The sequence below is a fragment of the Aythya ferina genome (assembly GCF_964211825.1).
Source record: "Aythya ferina genome assembly, chromosome: 5".
NCBI lineage: Eukaryota > Metazoa > Chordata > Aves > Anseriformes > Anatidae > Aythya > Aythya ferina.
Window position 1 is genome coordinate 28,714,036 of NC_140301.1, and position 18,148 is coordinate 28,732,183.

The following is an 18,148-nucleotide window of genomic DNA, read 5'->3' on the forward strand; positions in this document are numbered from 1 at the left end:
CACAGCTGTCATAGCATTTTCCATTTCATCACTGTGTGAGCTGGTCCCAGGTCTGCTAAGGCCCCCTCCAGATTCAGGTGAATCCTAAGGATTTAGGAGCAGTGATGAGATCAGAAGAGCCATGCCAGATAGGGCTCACATTAAACTTGTGCATGGGATGTGATGACAGGACTGGAACAGTAGGAGTAGGGCTGCCTGCAGATGAAATACGCAGCCCACCCTGGACACAGCTGGCTGAGCTTCTGCTCGTTGGCAAGTGCACGTCCATGGGAAAGGGGCTGCTGCTCTCCCACACCAGTGGCTCACTGAGACAAGCCCTGAGGTTTACCCATCTCCCCACATCCCTTCTGTGGAGGAAGTTTCAACTCTTTGAAATCCCCGTTCTACCTTCACATCTGACCCCTGCCTCTCCTCACTCCCACACCCAGCCCCTGCAGTGCCCTGGGGAGCTCATCCCAGCCATGGTGTATTTGCTCATCTGCAAGGAAAAGAAGAGTTACAGACGGAAGGTTGAGCAGCTCAATTTTCAATTTACAGATACTTTTTTTGTAAAGCTCCTAAAACCCAACTAGTAACAGTGTTTCTGAGAAACAAAACAAATCTCCTTTCTCATCCTTCAGAAATGTACATGTTTCATTTTTTCTCCCACTTTTCCCATGTCTCCTTTTTGACAAACATTGTTATTTATATCCCCTAAGAATGAGAAGCAGTTTTTCCCTCACAAGCATCAGAGAGGCTTTAGTCTCAGGCCGTTCCTTGAGATGTAGTTAGCTGCAGCGTGTTCTCTCCCAGCCAGGATGTCTGAGATGTGATTCTTCTCCTTGGTGCCCCTGTTCAGGGCAGAGTTTAATGAAATTAGATCTGTGCTCTTATACTACCAACCATGCTAAATTTGAATCTTGGTTTCACTCCAAACACTGGAAAAGAAATAAATGCCCTGGGGGGTGACACAAAGAGAGGGACAGCTGGAAAACCCAGGCTTGGGAAGTAAATTTTAGAGTTAGGCTTCAAAGTTTAATTTCAGGGATGTGGTGAGAGTGGTCTCAGGTGGGCCAGAGCTGGGAGAGTGGAACCACTGCCCAAATCCCCCAGTGCAACGAGGCTACTTGCACAACAGCCTTCAGAGATGAATGAGGATGTGATGTTTGGAGAGCAGGAGAGATAAAATAAAAAATAAAGTGGATAAAATCTGTTTTATCCTAGATTATGTTTCTTGGGATGCAGAGATCTCTGAGGGCTGGAAATCTGTCAAAGCAAACCCGTCCTTCAGAGCTTGGCAGAGACCAAACGGCCCTAGAAGATGCAGCTGTCCTTGTTGGCCACAGCTGCCTCTCATTGAGCTCCTCCCTGCACCAAATGATAAAGGCAAGTGGAGGCTGCTTTCTGTGCTCTATATGTTCCTTCTGGAGTATTTCTCTTGTGCTAATGGTACAGTTTCTTAGCTCTTTGTGCCTGCTGGTCCCTGCCTAGGTGCTCTGGGGATGCTATTGGGATGAGCTGCATCCCATCCATGGAGGAGTGGGCATGGGGCTACTGCTCAGCTGGGCAGAGTCACGGGGTGTGTTTGTGGTCCTGTATCAATGGGGTCTGAGCTTGAAGAAGGGCAGAGCTGGGCTATGGAGCGTAAATGTTGGTAACATGCTGATGAATGGCAGTGTGCCTCCCAGGAGGCTGAGGCTGCACACAGCTCTACATGGGGATGTAAAACCTGGGAGCAGGGGGCTATCAGTATGGTTATTTTGGTCTTTGTAGGCTTTACTGTGCCAAAATAACACCTAAGTGTTCTCCAGTATTCCATCAAGCAGTATAATTGCAATTGTTGCACACAGCCTTTTTCATCCTCTCTCCACGGAGCAAAGTATGTTGCAGTGCACGTGCTTAGAGAGGAGCTGCATGCGCCAGTGATCATATATATTTTCTGGAGATGGCACATTTCTTTAATCTTGCTGTGACCTTCAAACAGAAATGGTCAGGTTTGTGATGGCTTTTAGCTCCTGCGGGAGAGACTTTCCTTGTCTTCAGCTAGCAGCAGAGGATGCAGTGTCTGCTGGAAGCTCAGATTAGATTTAGGAACTAATCTGAGTGTGTGAAACACGTGTGCACGTTCTTATGCTCGTGTGTTGATGTATCTCTGCATCTAAAAAAGCTGCACTGATGTGCTGAGCATCTCTGTAGACACACAGCCTTTCAAATGAAATAGCATTGCTTCTGTTCACAGTGGCTTAAGCAGTTCCTCCCATTTCTCACTCCTTTTTCTGGCTGCTGTGCTCCTGCAGTGACAGCTCTTTATTGCCAAGCCTCGCATTCAGGTATTGGAGATAATTACGAGCAAAAATGAGGGGTCATTTTTTAAACAGTGGAATTTCTTTCTCTGTAATTCTTGTTCCTCTCTTCTACGTGAGAATAGGGGAGGTCATTTTGTTCAGCACTTATAAAGCACTCTTCTCTTTAGGGAGAAAAACATTTGTCCTAAAATGTGAATTTCTAAAGAATGTGAATCTGACTTTCTGTGTTAATGTTGCAAATAAATTTCTATTAGGTAGCCTTATTGTATCATGCAGGCCATAAAAATGGCTTCCTAATGGTCAGGCACCTTGCCTGTAAAGGGTAAACAAAGTCTGAGATACCTCAGTTTGGGGAAGGGGAGGCTGGCTGAGTGGACAAGACCATGAAGGACACAGTGAAGCATTGGACCTTGCAGACACTACTAACAGACTATAGGTTTATATTAAACAGGTTATAGAATGTAGGACCATGAACAGATCCTAGTGGGAACAGCAAGACCAAATGTAACTCTTCTAGCCCAGTCCTTTGGGATGTTTTGTAATAGGTATCCCCAAGCATCAGGTATGCTCTTGGTGAGGCTGGCTCCTCAGACACCAGTGTTGGGGAGCTTCAGAGGAAATTTGCCCTCATGTTTGCACTTCCTAATTTTATTTATTTATTTATTTATTTATTTATTTATTTATTTTGCCATGTGAGACCTTATCTGGAAATCAGAGAGCTTCATGTGCCTGCCATGGGACTTGGACAGGACCTCTCAGAGCCTCACAGCGTCTGTCTCAGGCTGCTGCTGGGGAGGTTGTGGACCTGTGCTGAGACCCTGCTGCCTGCAGTGAGGTGGCTGCTGCTAGTGCTCCTGACACAACAAACAAGAAGTTCTCTGCACAGCTGGGTAAGGGGCTGGTGGATGCTTCACATGCAGCCTCTGCTGTCCCACCACTGGCAGGGCCTCGAGGGGCACCTGGGCAGGGGCTGGATCACCCAACTTGTGCTGGGCAGAGCTGTCATTGCTGAGAGCTTATGCAAAATGTCTGGACCTCTGTGAATGAGGGGTCTCTGTGCTGGAAGACTTCATATAGTTCATGAGAAGACATCAGCTCGGCTTCTGTGGAAGCTTCAGCTTGGCAGTTTTCCTTGGCTGTGGTTCCACTGAGGCTGTGATTTCAATAAATATCCCAGAAATCCCTTACTCCTGCCTTCCCGTGAGTTACGATGTTCCAATATAACATGAAGAGGAAAAGGCAGAAAGTGGTAAATCTTCAGTGCTGTGTTGATCTGGCTGGAGTCTCAGGGACTGAAAGTGCTGCAGATGGGAAGTGCTGTGCTGGTCCTCCTTGTACTACTGCCAGCCAGAGGCAGCTGAACTGAAAGGGGCATCCTGTGACCTTGGGAGGGAGCCTTGGGCTCTGCTGAGGTGGCCGTGTTTTGCCCTTGAACAGAGTTTGTCTGTGCTGGGGTGAGTTTGCAAGGCCCCCCTGCCTGCAAGCTCAAAAAGCTGGAAAGCACCAGCATGCTGGATTTCTGCCTTTTTTTTTTTTTTTTTTTTTCCCTTTCCAGTTCCCACCTGGAGGTGGGTCTGGACCCTACCTGGCCAAGGTTGTATATCGGGGGTATTGTGGAGCCTCTGGGGCTGTCAAATCCACGGCTCCTGTTTCCCTCAGCCTGAGGTTTCTCATGCTCAGTGCCAGGGCTGGAATGTTTTGAGAAGTGTTCTGTTAATTGTCTGGGTTATTTTGAGGGATGGAGCTTCAAAAATAAGTATGTTGCTGCGACTCTTAGGAAAGTTAAGCATTTTTTCAGTGCACTTGACTTGAACCCAGCTTGCTGTGCACGACGCGAGTTGCTCTTATGGGATGTGTGAGAAACTGGGTAGGATATTTTTCACAGGTTATTTCCCAGACTGCAGTGGTTTTTGTCTGGAAATCCTCTGTAGTGGGAGACTGGAGCTTCATCACTGTGCCAGATGAGCACTGCAAGCTGCTTCTGCTTTGCAGCTAAGAGGGCTATTATGAGCACTAACCTGGTGGCTATATTGAGCTTTAAAAGCTTAGAATTTCTATGAGGATTAAATTGCAGTTCAGGTCACATTCAGCACTGTGATGTGCTGCCAATAAAGGAGAGCAAATAGTCATCAGATTGTAATAAAGAGACTTTATTGTTAATTAATTCTGAGCACAAGAAAAGTGTTACGTGCTTTACCATAAAGGTGGGAAATAAATCCCTGTCCTAGGGAAGTCAAGATACAGCAAGTAGGAGAAGCAAATGATATGGGGCGAGAAAGGGACATAAGTTCTCATCCTGCCTTCTGCTGCTTTTTGTAAGTCAGGCTCATAAAGCTGATCAAGTTGATTATAAGTGGATCTTCTAGTTCAATCATTTGCATTAATATATGACTTATTCTACTTAAATATTTATTTTGTTTCTACACTTTCAAAAGATCTCACGATGGGTGCATTACTTGAGAGTGATTTTTTTTTTGTGTGTGTGTGTTGATATCTCCTGCCTGATTCTGCCCTAACTCCATTCCTCTTTATCCTCAATGTGTTGCGTTGCTGCCCAGGGGTTGCCCCAGGATCGGCTCAGTTGTCTCCAGAGCCCCAGCTGGAAGATGTGGCTGTGCAATTCTGACTGCAGAGGCTCAGCTGCACCAGGATGTGACTGGCTTCTGCCATAGGGAAAACAGATCTTTGTGTTGAGCTATGTCCCAAGAGATGAGCAAGCTTCAGCACAGAGCTGGGTGGGCAACAATTGCTTGGGCAGTTTTGGGGCACTAATGGGAACCATTACTTGCCACAGTGCTGCTCTTAATCTGAGCTAAAACCTGGTTTCAAAGATCTGCAGCCCTGCTGGTCACCCTCCTGAATCCATCAGTGACTTTACCCTTTTGACACCCCACACTGATCCTAGGGAGCCTCACTGCATGAAGGATGCTCCTCATAGAGGGTTAATGGCACCTTCTCCCAAGGGTCCCGTGTCCCAGATAACCATCTCTGAAGACTTTTGGCTCCTACAGACTCTCAAAGGAGATTCATCTGACCATGGCTAGCCTTTCAGCAGGTGCTTCTCTCTTGAGAAACACAAGTGCATTGCAGACCTGTTAATGATAGCGTATTGGGAATTCTTCAGTTCTCATTTTCATTAAGAAAAATCTTCATGAAGATAACTTTAAGGTTACAGTGACCTTAAATACCACTTAAGAGAATGCTTTGTATTAAATTGCACTGTTAAGCAATTAAAATTCCAATTCCTGGTTAACTGTATGCTCTTTGCCCTAACTTTGACCTGGGCCATTGCCCTCCACCACCTTACTGCTTGGACATCAGCCAGAAACCATGAACCAGAAGGTATTTCTGTCCTGGCTGGCAAATATGCCATCCTACAGAGCTCATCTTCTGTTAATCACAGAAATAATCAGCATTCACCCTCTGCCTCTTCTGACTGGGCATCAGAATAAATTAAGGATGGAGCCACTCCCAGGGGAGTAATTTCTGTCTGGCCTTTTTATGGTGCCCGTGGAGGTGATCAGCTGGAGGCTGCCTGAATGGTATCTAACTGTTTAAGATGGTCTGTTAGACTTTCTGGCATTCCTTGTGTTTTTGTGGGGCAAGTGGCTGAGGCCAAGGGTGTGCAGGGTGACAGATGATCTGGGGCACTGCAATGTAGCTTTTCACAAACCTTTACCCACAACCTCTGACCAGCATGAGGAAGCTCTTTGGAAAAGGAAAGTACTTGGGGCAGTTTAGGAATTTGGCCAGTTGAGATGAGTAATGCAGATAACTTTTCTTTTCAAACCCTGGCAGTGAGGGCTGGTGGCACATACTTTACTATGTTGGCACTGCCATATGCGTAAACACGTCTCAAAGGCTTGCAGGGGGGTGGTTTGGATCCAGGTGATGAGCACAGTGAGGTGTTATGGTTAGACTATCAGATTGCTCCCCATTTGCTGTGGGGAAAGGACTCCATGGCTCTTCCTGCCCATTGGGACAAACATTTCTCCCTTTCTGATTTTTTTTTTCCAAGATTCTTCCTCAACTGAAACCAGGGCTGAGCTCAGAGTCCTTCAGCAGGTAAACTGCTTTCACCCATGCCTGTGCACCTGCTGGAGCATCTGGAAGCTCACTGACCATTGCTCAAAGAGAGCAGGAGCTTCACCAGGAAGGGTGAGCCTCCAGCCCAGGGATGGAGTGGAGGAGGAGGAAGGAGCCACTTGGTGGCAGCAAGCTCAGAGAAAACCACCCTGAGATGCCTTGTATTCTTCTCCCAGTTACTGTGCTCTGCCCGTGTAGAAAGAGCTCTCTGAGGAGAGGTTTTGTGGGAAAAGTTCCTGAGCTGGGGCTGCTCTTTGTTTGCCTGGTTTGGCTGGGAGCCGTGATGAGCTTGTCTAAGAAAGCTACCAGAGCTGTCACAGCTGAGCGTATGGATGGGCTTTGAAGTGAGAATTAAGAGAAGGAACCCCTGTGGATGGAGAGCTCCAGGGAAGTGAGCTGTGACTGTGTCCTCAGCCCTTGTGGCTTCAAGATATGTGACTTTCTGGATCCTCAGCCTGTAGCGCTTTCAGTGAGCAGGCAGGAGCCCAGCTGGGCACAAGGTACTTCTGCATGAGGTGCAGCTCCATGCCTGGCTGGTGGGCCGTGGGGGAGCAGAGCTGCATCTCCCTGAACAAGGGCCCACATCCCCGCAGGACAATGCCACACACTCCTTTCTCCCCCTTTTCTGTTCTCCTTGCTACCCTAATGACTGCTGAAGGAAGCACCCAGATGGGGAAGTGTTTCCTGCCAGCCTGGAACAGTGAAACCTCTCTGTCTGGCAAGGGTGCAGCTGCACAGCCCAGCCTTGCGTGACCTGCTCCAGCCCCTGAACTCTAATGCTGGTTTTCCTTACATATTATTAGCTAAACTCTGGATGACTTTGTCTAAACTGTTTCTGGAGTCTAGACAGGCCTCATGTTTGTGTTTCAGATGGCACTTCCATGCCCAGAGGCCACAAAAAATAGTGGACCTGATTTATCAGATCAGAATAGTGCTAAGGAAAGCCCTTTTGTGTTCTCCAGATGTTCCATAGTTGAAAGCTCAGCTATATTCATCGTTAATCTGATAAACATGTTCTCTGCACCACAGCTATAAAACAGCCGTGTTTTACTTTTTGTGACGACAAGTCCAGATGATGCTTGTCTTTATTATTAGTTTTTTTCCCCCCTGCAATGAAGAACACTTTAATTCTATCTGGGCAATTTGTCTCTCAAAAAAGACTTAAAATCTCTAACATGGAAGTCCCAGCTATAGAGGGAACACAAAAAGAGCAGTTGTGGTGGTAAGACCCCACAGTTCTGCTGTGATGCTTGTACAAGACTGACTTGTTTAGTTTATTATGTTTTTCAGGTCACTTCTGTTAGGCAACAAAGGTATTTATTGAATTATCTAATGCTTTTGCAAAATCAGCAATGTAATGCAGTCACTTAATATTCATTGTATGTCTACTCTGGAGGCCGCACTGAGGTCTCTGCTAGGCTGCTTCTGGTACTCTTATTTCTGATAAGGCTCTCTCCAATATCTATATACTACTTCGCAGCTTATAGTCATGCATGAAGAATTTGAGTTGTCAGAGGTCCCTGTATAAACACAAAGTTCAAAATATGCTGTCTTTTCAATGAGATGTGAGATTTTTGGAGCAAAGTCCTGCAGTTGGAGTCCTGCACTTGCAAATTCTGGCTGCAGAGCACAGGACCTTGGTACTCATAGCTTGGGCCTGGGAGCCAGTGGAGCGTTTGGGCCTTGAAGATGAAATATGGCTGGGGAGGTCTTCAAGGCGTTCAGAGGCCTCGTGTTGTAGGAGTATGTGTCTCTGTGGTGGCTGTGCTGAACTGCTGCTGTCACAGGTGCCGTCTCCTTCAGGACAGCCAGCTAGCATGTCAGCTCTCCCTTGGCTGTTCAGCTCAGGTCCTGAAGCTTTAGAGACCTAAATAACAGGTCTCTGTGGATCTGGTTTATCTGTTTCAAGTGGGGTGCCTCAGGGTCAGCGTGAGCGGCTCATCTGGTGGCTCTGAGGTGTGATCTTGGTGGGGCTGCAGGCTGGAGCTGCCAGGCGGGTCTGGCTGAGTTTCTCCAGGTCTTGCTGGAGAAATTATTCCCCTTACTTGGGGGAATAATGCTCCTGGGGTGGCTAGCAGTGACTGCCCCCAGGGAGGAGAAACCCCTTCAGCTCCAGCTTGTCACTGCTGCTTCTGGGCAGGGGTCTGCATGCTTATTTTTGACACTTTCCTACAGGGCACCTAGCCAAAGGGGTTTGGGGCTTTCAAAGGGAAGAATTAGCTCATCTATCTTGGGGCTTCTCTTATGATCAACGAAGGGAGTTAAGGAGTGGTGATACTGTGCGGGATGCTTTCTTGTCGCTCATTTCTGTACTCAGCAAGCCGAGTTACCCAGGTGCTACAAATAAACTCCGAGTTTTGGGGTTTTCTGTGCCGTTTCCTGAAATCCACCACCCTGGAAACGCTGTAGGAACAGCGGGACGCAGTGAGGGCGAGGAAGCGAAGCATCAGGGCTATGAGACCTGCAGGCACAGGGGGGTTTCTGCTGGGACCCTGAGGGTCCCGGGGGGCGGCTGTTCACAGGGGGGGGCGTCTCCATTACGGGGCTGCACCGCTGCTTCCCTCCTCTCCCCTCCAGCCGGCGTTAGGACCCGGCGGGGCGGCCCTAACCCGGCCCTCCCCAGCCCATGGAGGAGGAGGAGGAGGAGGAGGAGGAGGAGGAAGGGGGGGCCCCACGCTGCCTCCCCGCCTCCCTCCGCCGCCGCTGCCCGGCGAGGCAGCGCTCCCAGGCTCCACCGGGGCTGCCGGCATGAGGCGGCTGCGGGCCAATGCCATCGCCGTGCTGACGGTCGCCTGGATCCTGGGCACTTTCTACTACTTATGGCAGGACAGCAAGCCCCGCACGGCGGCGGGCGGCGGCGGCCCGAGGGCGGCCGGCCGGCCGGAGCTCCGCCGGGAGGACGGGAGCCTGCCCCTGGCCGTGAGTGGGGTGGTGTGAGGAGCCGTGCTCGGGCGAGGAGAGGGGGGTTTGGGGTCTCTTTTTTTGGGTCGTTTTGGGGCTTTTTGGGGGAGGTTTGGCGTGCTCGCGCGTCACCATGGCAGCGGGAGCGCGGGGCGATGCTGCGCGGGGGGAGGTGGGGTCCCCTTCAGCCCGGGCGCAGCGGCAGCTCGCCCCGCTCCGGGGGCAGCTTCATTAAAAATAACGCTAATAACGAGGCAGTCCCGGGGCGGAGGTGGCCCGGCTGTGCTGCAAAACGTGCCCGTGCTGCTGGGCAGCGGGAGGGTTTGGAGCTCCGCTGTCTGTCGGACCCCCCCTCAGCTGCCCCGAGCCCCCCATGCCCTGCCTGTGCCGAGCGTGCGGCTCCGTCAGCTTCTCTCTCAGTTCCCCCCACTTACCCTTCTGTTGGTATTTTTTAAACTGCGTTTACTTCGCTCCCCCTCGCAGGCTTTGCGAGGTTTCCAGGATCTGCGTGCCCTAGAAATCCTCGGCAGGAGGATGCCGTGGCGGTGCCGCGCGTTGCTGTGCTGCTGCTGGAGCTCGCCGCCAGCCACACAGCCTGGCTGTACCCGCTCTAGCGCCCGGCAGCCGCTGCTCCACGTCCCAGCCTGCTCACAGGTTGCTTACCACTTACCTTACCACTAAAATCCCTTGCCACGGGGAGAAATAATCGCCCCTTGCCCTCCCGTCCCTCCGTGCTGGCGTCCCACGGTGTGCCACCCCCTGGGAAGGCGGTGGCAGGGATGGAGGACCTTCTCCTGACACACCTGACCACATCGTGGTGTGGTGGCAATACCACGTCCTGACCTGCAGCGATCCCACGGCACAGAGAATGGCAGCAGCGGGGTTTTGTGGTGTCTGGGCTTCCCCTTGTGTGTGCTGGGGTCAGCATTGTCCCCACAGGGGTGGCATCTAGTGAGGGCTCGAGCTGCTGGTCTGGTGTGCTCTGTGTGTGTCTGTGGGGTTGGTTACGTGTGGCTGTGTTGAAAGCATCCGCCCCCCGTCCAGCCCAGAAAACGTGCCATTTCAACCTGAAATTGAACCAGGAGGGAGAACCCTGAGGGAGAAATGGTTATCTAGAGACATGGCTGTCCTGCTGCTGTGCAGAGCCCTCAGCCCTGAGCTCCTTCCCGGAGAAGCCGAACTCCTTGAGGTAATAAATAATGGCAGTGTTGTGCAAGAGGAGGCGTGCGTATCCTCTGTGTGCTGCTCGAGTCCCCTGCCCTTCCACAGAGCCGCCAAGGCAAGCTGCCTGTTTTCAGCCGGCTTTTGGTCCGCTCTGCTCTGTGTGACTGATGCTGGAGTTCAGGTTTGGGTTCATCTGCAAGTAAGGGTGACTCATGTGACTTGCGCTTCTCTGGAAAAAATATTTTTGCATTTTTCTGCAATTGGCTGCTTTTCTGTCTGGGGGAAAAATTGTGTCTCTTTAATGATCAAGTCCAAGAGTTCTGCTCTTGCATCTATGCCGTGACATTTCAGATCCTGGGTGAATTATGGTGAAGTGTTTTCTGGGCTTGCAGTGAGATGTGGTTTTCCTAATTATTCTCTCCTGATGAATAAAAATAACTTCAGGTAAAAAAAAAAAAAAAAGTTGATTCTGAGTCTCATCTTGAACCTGGGTTCTTATTTGTTTACCTCACATTTATTAGCACAAGTTTAAACTTAAATTCTGGATGCCTGACTCTTGGAAATGCCATTCCAAGGGAAATCTTTGAATCCTAAAGCTGGGCAGAGGGGCTGTCAGAGATCAAACAGCATCCCAGAAATAGCTCATGCATTAATGGTGATCCTACAGATCCCTGTTCCTTATCCAGAAGTCTAAAAAACTTGGCCTCTATGCAACAGCCTCTACCCAAACAGGTCCTGCAGATGCTTGAAATAAATATGCAGCAACTGGGAAACTGGAGGCGTGAATCAGTGTGAGCTGTGCCCCTGGATGCTCCCTATTTCATCCACCATGGGCAAAGTGTCAGAGGCCAGGCAATGCACTTTTTCTGTTTGCCTCCTGACCCTTGGAGGCTTCCCAGAGGCAGAACCTGTGCGATGTGTCTTCAGAGGGGCTTTGGCATCGTTTCCACAGGCTGTTAATCATTCACCACTTGCCTCTCATCTGCTTTCGTGTGGAGCTGATGGCCAGAGCCTTACTCCATCCTCCTGCCACAGAACGCTGCCGGGTGGGAAGCTCGCCCAGAGCACCCCTGCCCCACCTGCAAAGCGTTTGGTCAGAGCCTTGTCTGCTACCTTTGTCCTGCCAGCTTCTGTGGCCTGTGCAGCTTCTCTGTGAGCCCACCAGAGGCTGCTTGGCAGCCGACAGCCCCGGCACGGTCACACTGCCTCACGTTTCCCGGCGTCGGCTCTGGTGGCTGCCCGCTATCTCCGTGTTCAGCCACTTAAAATGAACACCAGGCAGATAAGATCGCCGTGTCCTTTTCCCTTGTAGCAAAGGATTTCTAAATGCTCTGCGAGCGGCACCGAGCTGAGCTCTGCCTGCCTGTTGGGAGGCAGCTGGTGGGGCTCTGGGCTGGGCTGACAAGGTGCTGCTGCCTCTGGGCACTGAGCAAGTTGGTGAGGAAGGATGCCAGTCGCCTGGCTTCCCTTTTGTTTAGCCAGATATTAGGTAGTGGCTGGGGAGAATGCCATTTGCCTAGCTGGCAGAAAATGATTGTATTTAATTTGTCCCAGTGGCCCGTGTGTGACATTAAAAATAAATTAATAATAATAATTAAAAAAGAGGTTCACAGTGATGTTAATTAAATCCAGTTGGTAGCATTGGCGTTGTCGATGTGTGGCATGGCAGTTCTGGTACAGGGGAGCGTGGTGACCGGGCAGCTGGGATGCTGCTTGGAGGTGGGGGGCTGAAAGCACAGCGCTCCCCAAAAAACATTTTTTAGCAATTTTTGAATTTTTAGCAATTTTTGAATGCTTTGAATAAGCGGGTGAAGCAGCTGCAGGCTTTAGTGAGAATGCAGTGTGCTGCTGCTTCCAGAGTTAGATTTCTCCTTGTGTTTGTAAAATCACCCTGACAAACCTCCGTGATCTAAAAGCTAAAAATTTAGTAGCGTTTGCTGGGAGCAGAAGCAGTTCTGTGCTGCCTTTTAGTTTCCCCAAAATCTAAAATGGAGATTTTACCTGCTTTGCAGGGCTTTTGGGAGCCTTAACTAGCAAGTCGTGCAAAGCATTTCAGATGAGATACCCTTAGCAAAACATTTGGTTGAGTTCACTCTTTTGTGAACATTTGAACCAAAAACTGGATTAGCAGAAATGCACGGGTCAGGGAGGATCAGCTGCAAGAGGGCAATGCTGTGAGCACAGCAGAGTTTGCTCGGTGTGCTGAGCAGCAAGGAGTGAAAAGAGGCTGTCTGCTACCTGCTGCTATTCCTCACTGCATTTTTGTGAGCATATTTTCTTGCAACTAATAAGAGACAAAGGACAGGAGGTAGGCTGTTCTCAGCAGACTTTCCAGGTCCAAATTGGGCTTGCGGCTGTATGTTCAATGAAGTATGTAGGAGTATGTTAAAAAAGACTTTATTCTGGACCAGCCAAATCCTGAAACAGCCACAGCCAGAAAAGCACTCTTGCCCAACAAGGTGTCTTTAGCAAGTCTCTGAAAAACTCTTCCTGCAGGACCAAACTGGAAAACACTGATGCTTTCCATGTGCTCACGTGCAGAATGCCCTGCATGAAGGATTTTTGTGCTGTGCCTTTGTGCCTTTTGGTATCAAGTGTGCAGTTAAAAAAAAAAAAAAAAAAAAAAATGCTTAATAAGTGAGCATCTAAGAGCTGCAAAAAGCAGGTCCTTGGGTAACTCGTGAGTTGGTTTCTGAGTCTGGGAACGGTGATACAGTGGCAATTCAAATGGTAACCATCAAATCAACTTGAAGTTGTTGCTTTTAAAAAAATAGTAAATTAATTATAAAAATTAATAGTAAGTTATCAAAGTTTAGGAAATGTGAGTGTTGGAAGTGCTCAGTGATGTGATCTTGCTGTATTTCCCAAGTGCTATAATAAGTATGTGATTCCTTCGTTTTCCTTTGTACCTGGAAGACATTTTGGATGCAGTTGTGCAGTAGGAGGAATTACCAGCTACACCAGGCTGTTGGAGGAGGAGGCTGTGCGTTTCCTGACTTCCCGGGATGTCTGTTTGCCTGAAGTGCAAATGCCTCAAGTTACACCTGAAGCTAGGGTGCAGTCAGCCTCCCGGTGTGGTTGCTGGGTGGGTTGATGGAAGCAGCAGCAAATAGGGCATAACCCGTGGTGTTCTGCCTTTGGCTTTGTGCTCAGGAATAGCAGAGCTGGATCCTGGCATCATCAGATGCAGACTGAGGGGAGCGTGGTTGTGTTTCTCCCACCTCTCAGAGCTCAGCATGGTGTTTACACCGAGCCTGGATTGGCAGCAGGATGGATGCTCTGCGGTGAGGTAGCCCCTTCCAAAAAAAAATCTGTCGGAGCAAACCTGTGCCTGTCTGCATCCGCTGTGTCTTTGGGTGGTCTGAGTCATGCTGTGCCATGCCCTGGGATGCCCGGCTTCTTCCAGTCTGCGCTGGGGAAACTGGTCTGTGCTGGCCGGGCACACCCAGAAATTTCGGGGAGGGCTGGTAGATAAGTGCTCCTGCAGAACAGCTGTGGTTGGCACAGAGGCTCCGTCAGGTCAGGAGACGAAGAGCACCAAAGGGAGGTCTAGCCTCAGAGGGGTTGCCCCGGCATGCTTCAAAAGCTGCTTTTGGCAGCGTGTGAAAGAGATGCAAAGAAAGACCTGCTGGCTCAGGGCAGGCTCCTGAACAGGCACAACTCGTGCTGCGATGCTGGGTGAGCCGGGAGGAGGTGGTTTGAATGGTCCTGTGCTTGCAGTGCAGGACACGGAGCGACTCACATCAAGTAGCTGGGAAAATCTGCTGATCTGCTTGCATCGCTTAGCTTCCAGTGTTATTGAACATCATTGCTAATTGTAAATTATTTCTCATTGATTTTTGGGGGCCCAAAGCCTTGCTTTCAGGACAGATGTGCTGGAGCTGAAGGGAAATGTGGAGGGAAGATATAAATGATGGTGTTTGGCAGGGCAAATGACACAGGTTGTGTGGTGTTCTCCCTTCTGCTGCTGCTCAGCCGCTGGCTTGTGCAGCTGTGCTCTGCCATGGGCACTGCTCCCTCCCCTCCTGCCCTGTACACCCAGGGAGTCAGGGAGCTTACTGAGTGCTCCTGCTGCCCCTGTGGTTTTGGGCACACCAGTCTCAGCGTGGCAATGCCATGGCAGCAGAGCCCGCTCGCCCACCACTGTATCAGCAGGGCTCGCCAGCTCTTCCTTGCCATAGAAAAAACTGCAAGGACACCATCCTGCGTGCAGCTCATCGGAGGCATAGGATGTGTGCAAAGCTGAGCCCTTTAAATCTTGGTGCTCTAGTTAACAGGGATTTAGTCCTTCCAACCTGTCACAGCCCATCTCATTTTTCCTCTTTTTATTTAGAGGATTATGACTGTCGCATTGAGCTTAAAGGGGATCAGAACGCTCTGTGTCTTTCTTCTGCTTCTCCCCAATGTCTCCCGAGAGACACCAGAAAGAAGGGGCAGGAGCGGATGAACGGGCATTAGCATCACTGTGAGTGCTGAAGAAGGGCTGAGGAAAATCCTGTGCCTTTGGGCTCATGTTCTTGCGGGATCTGCAGGGGATGCTCTGTCGTGCTGGTGTCCTGATATCATGCCTGTGCAGGAGCAGGGGCTCGCAGCAGGCTGTTGGCGGCTGCAGGGGGAGAGTGCTGGTGGGCAGCTGTGTCTGAAGGGGTGCCCTTGCGGCTGCTCTGTGCCTCCTGTACCCTAGGAGGCATTATTCGAGCTCATGGGTGTGCAAAAGGCACTTGGTGCTGCCCGCGTGTTGCATGGTCAGAAAACAAGGTATGCAAACCTACCTGATTGCTTCAGCTGCATTTCAGTGAAATCCAAATTGTAATATCTGAATTTCAAACGAAACCAGTGTAAGCAAGCAGAAGCACGGGGTGACTGAACTCTCTAGTTTATACAGCAGTGAATTGGAGAAACTAGAAAATAACGCAGCACACGGCATTTATTAAATGTCCAGGAATTCGCTAAACCAAGTCTTGTGGCAGATTCATGAAAGCTAAGCAAGCTTTGGGGATCCACATGACATCATCATTAGTTTTTTTTTTTTTTGTCTAGCTTTCTGCTAATGCAGTTATAATTCCACTAGAAACACACCTCCTGCTGCTATATTTAACTTGCCAGCCCTGTATGAAGCTTTAATTGTGGTTGTCACCGCTCCGTGGTGGGGACGGTCGGGAAGCACGTTGCCAGAAGGCTGCGTGAATCACTGAAGGGGGTTCTCTTCCCGGAGCCGAGTTGTGACTGAGTGGGAAAACACTTCTGTTTAGCTCAGAATTTGCCTTATCAGCTCAATGTTTTTCTTCCCAATGTAAATTCCCATCTCGCTGTCACTTGGGAGCGCCTGACGTGGGTAAATTTTGGTAGGTTTCAGTCACTGCCTGTCAGCTGTTTTGGGTCTGAAGTTAGCGAAAGCGGCGGTGGCTGTAAGCCTGCCTCGCTGCTGGGCCCGTGCCTCCGGGGCAGGCTCTGCACCTGAGGGACGTGTCTGGGGGAGCCCCTGCAGGTGGGAGAGCGGGGCAGGGACACGTGTGGAAGATCAAACCATGGGGGGCTGCTGCAGGGCTGCCCACGGTCAGCAGCCACTTCTCCAAATGGCTGCAGGTGAAGGCCGTGCGGCCTGAGGCCCGCGGGCACAGCCCTCAGGCACAGCCCCTGCTGCCGGGTGCCTCGTGCTGTGACTGGGGGTGTTGGGATGTCCTACCCCCGATTACCCCAAGTGCTGCCTCAAATTTATCGTGCCTATCTTTCTACCTGTTTGTTTGCGGGAAGAAGCAGCGTTTGGGGATAAGCTGCCGGGAGTGGGGATACAGGCGGGAGAAGCTTACAAATGGCTCCTCTGCGCGGCAGCGTTAATCATTAAGCCAGCCACCACTTCACTGCGTGACTTCTCGCCGGGGCGAGCTGCCCCTCCAGGCTGAGCAGAAATTAACCTCGGGGTGTTTGCTGAGCTTGTAGGTGAGCGCTGGGAGCTGGGCCATGGTCTCCCCACTGCTGAAGGCTCTGTCGCTGGCAGTGCAGCACGGCTGCTGCCTTACTTACCACTCTGGCTTTGGAGAGTTAAATCCTCGACTTCACCCTGATAATGTGAGGCTGCCCATCTTATGTTGCTTCTAATGTAAAGTGACAGCCGTAACCCGTGGCTCAGGCCAGTAGCCTGTGTGATTTGCTCTTCTTGGGGGAAAAAATCCACTGTAGGCAGTCTGAAGATCATTCCCTCTGCAGAAAAAAAGCGTGTTCGTCTGGGAACGTGCTCCTGGCGTTTGTATTATGCGTTTGTTTTTTTGCCTTGTTAACTATTTCTTTAAGCAGCTAGGTAACAGTAACGTGAATGCCTGCGTGCTTAAACATACGGCACAAGGTAGAGTGGGCAATACTGGCTGACAGGGCACATGGCCTTTCTGCCACAAGTCATTAATAGTCAAATGCAAACACAAACTGCAGCACTGACTTTTGCAGGAGCAGAATTTTGCAAGGATAAGCTCAGCTGGTTGTACTTTCCCCCAGAAAAGAAATCTGAATGTTGCACATCCACTTCTGCTACTGCAACCTCTGACTTCGGTCAAGAGGGGTGTAACTAGTGTATGTTGGACAGTCTGGGCAAATTCTGCTGGATGATGAGAAGAAACACGAGTGAGCAGGCATTTAGCCTCACTGTACTGGTAGGTAAAGCTGGATATGTGAGCTATGGTCTGTGCCAGAGCTGGGTGAGCTACGCTGCGAGGCTCCAGAGACCACTTCCCTGATCAGAGGGGTACAGAGGGGGGTTTTTGGGGCAGCAGCAACATGCCACCCCAAGGAGGCTCCTCACAGCCAACAGCAGCACCATTCCCCAAGGGAAACTTGCCCTGTCTGACACATCCTTGCTGTTTCTTCTTGAAAATCTCCTGAAGATCTCTGTGAGATCTGCACTTTGGAGTGGCTCTGCACTGTAAGCAGGAATGGGTTATCCGGAGTTATTTGAGGGGAAGAAAATGACCAAGATGGAGTGAAAACCCTGCTGATTTAAAGAAAAGCTCCCTAGCTAAATACCTTTGCCCCTTGAGAAAGAAGAGAGTGGAAAATCCCTGCTGTTTGATAGGGCTGCTCAGGCCCCCATGGGCTGTGCCTCCAGAACTACTCGCAGTGCTTCTGCCAGCTCACTACCTCCAGCATTACCAAGGCACGCGTGAAAAGCATCTGCCCAGGAATGTCTTTGGTGTCATTTGGAGGGCAGCTCAGCTATCTGTCCTCTGGACAGACACTGGGTCTGGCGAGGAAAAAGACATTTATACTGTGCTTTACTAAGTGTTGACCTAAAAGAGCGTGTCACTGCACATTTCTCAAACCTGTTAGCTAAAAATAAATCTCTCCGTTTTTAATTAAACGGATTGAGTGGATTTCTGAGAATTTGAAGGTGGACAGCCATAAGCCTTTAGGTTTGCTGGAGTAGCTTGCATGAACTTGGAGAAGCTTCCCTGGTGCTCCCAGTGGATGAGAAAGGAGTACGAAGAAGCACAAAGTACGAGGACTTTTTTCTTCAGTATATGCCTATAATGTAGGGCTGGTGTAGAAGTATTAAAATAGCAAATATTTGAATGTTTTAAACACGAATCTTAATATTGTCCTTAATTGTCATGGCCTAATGGTGTTGTTGCAGAGAAGAGTGGGCAGAGGATGATTTTCCTCGAACATTTTCTTTGCTGTGTGGGCCGGGGGCAGTGCCCACCTGACTCAGCTGCTGTGCAGCC

General features: G+C 50.0%; 1 protein-coding gene across 3 annotated transcripts in view; it reads left to right on the plus strand.

Moving 5' to 3' along the window:
- Positions 1–1,402: 1,402 nt before the first annotated feature.
- GALNT16 (polypeptide N-acetylgalactosaminyltransferase 16) overlaps positions 1,403–18,148 on the plus strand; it is a 72,151-nt gene continuing 55,405 nt past the window's right edge. The window contains exon 1 of one of the 3 annotated variants that reach the window (XM_084519492.1): positions 1,403–1,428. In XM_084519492.1, the coding sequence (XP_084375618.1) occupies positions 1,426–1,428 (3 nt within the window). In that variant the 5' untranslated portion in view covers positions 1,403–1,425. Of the gene's footprint in view, positions 1,429–9,066; positions 9,291–18,148 lie in introns of those variants that run through there. The other 2 variants (XM_084519491.1, XM_084519490.1) reach the window with 2 other exon arrangements.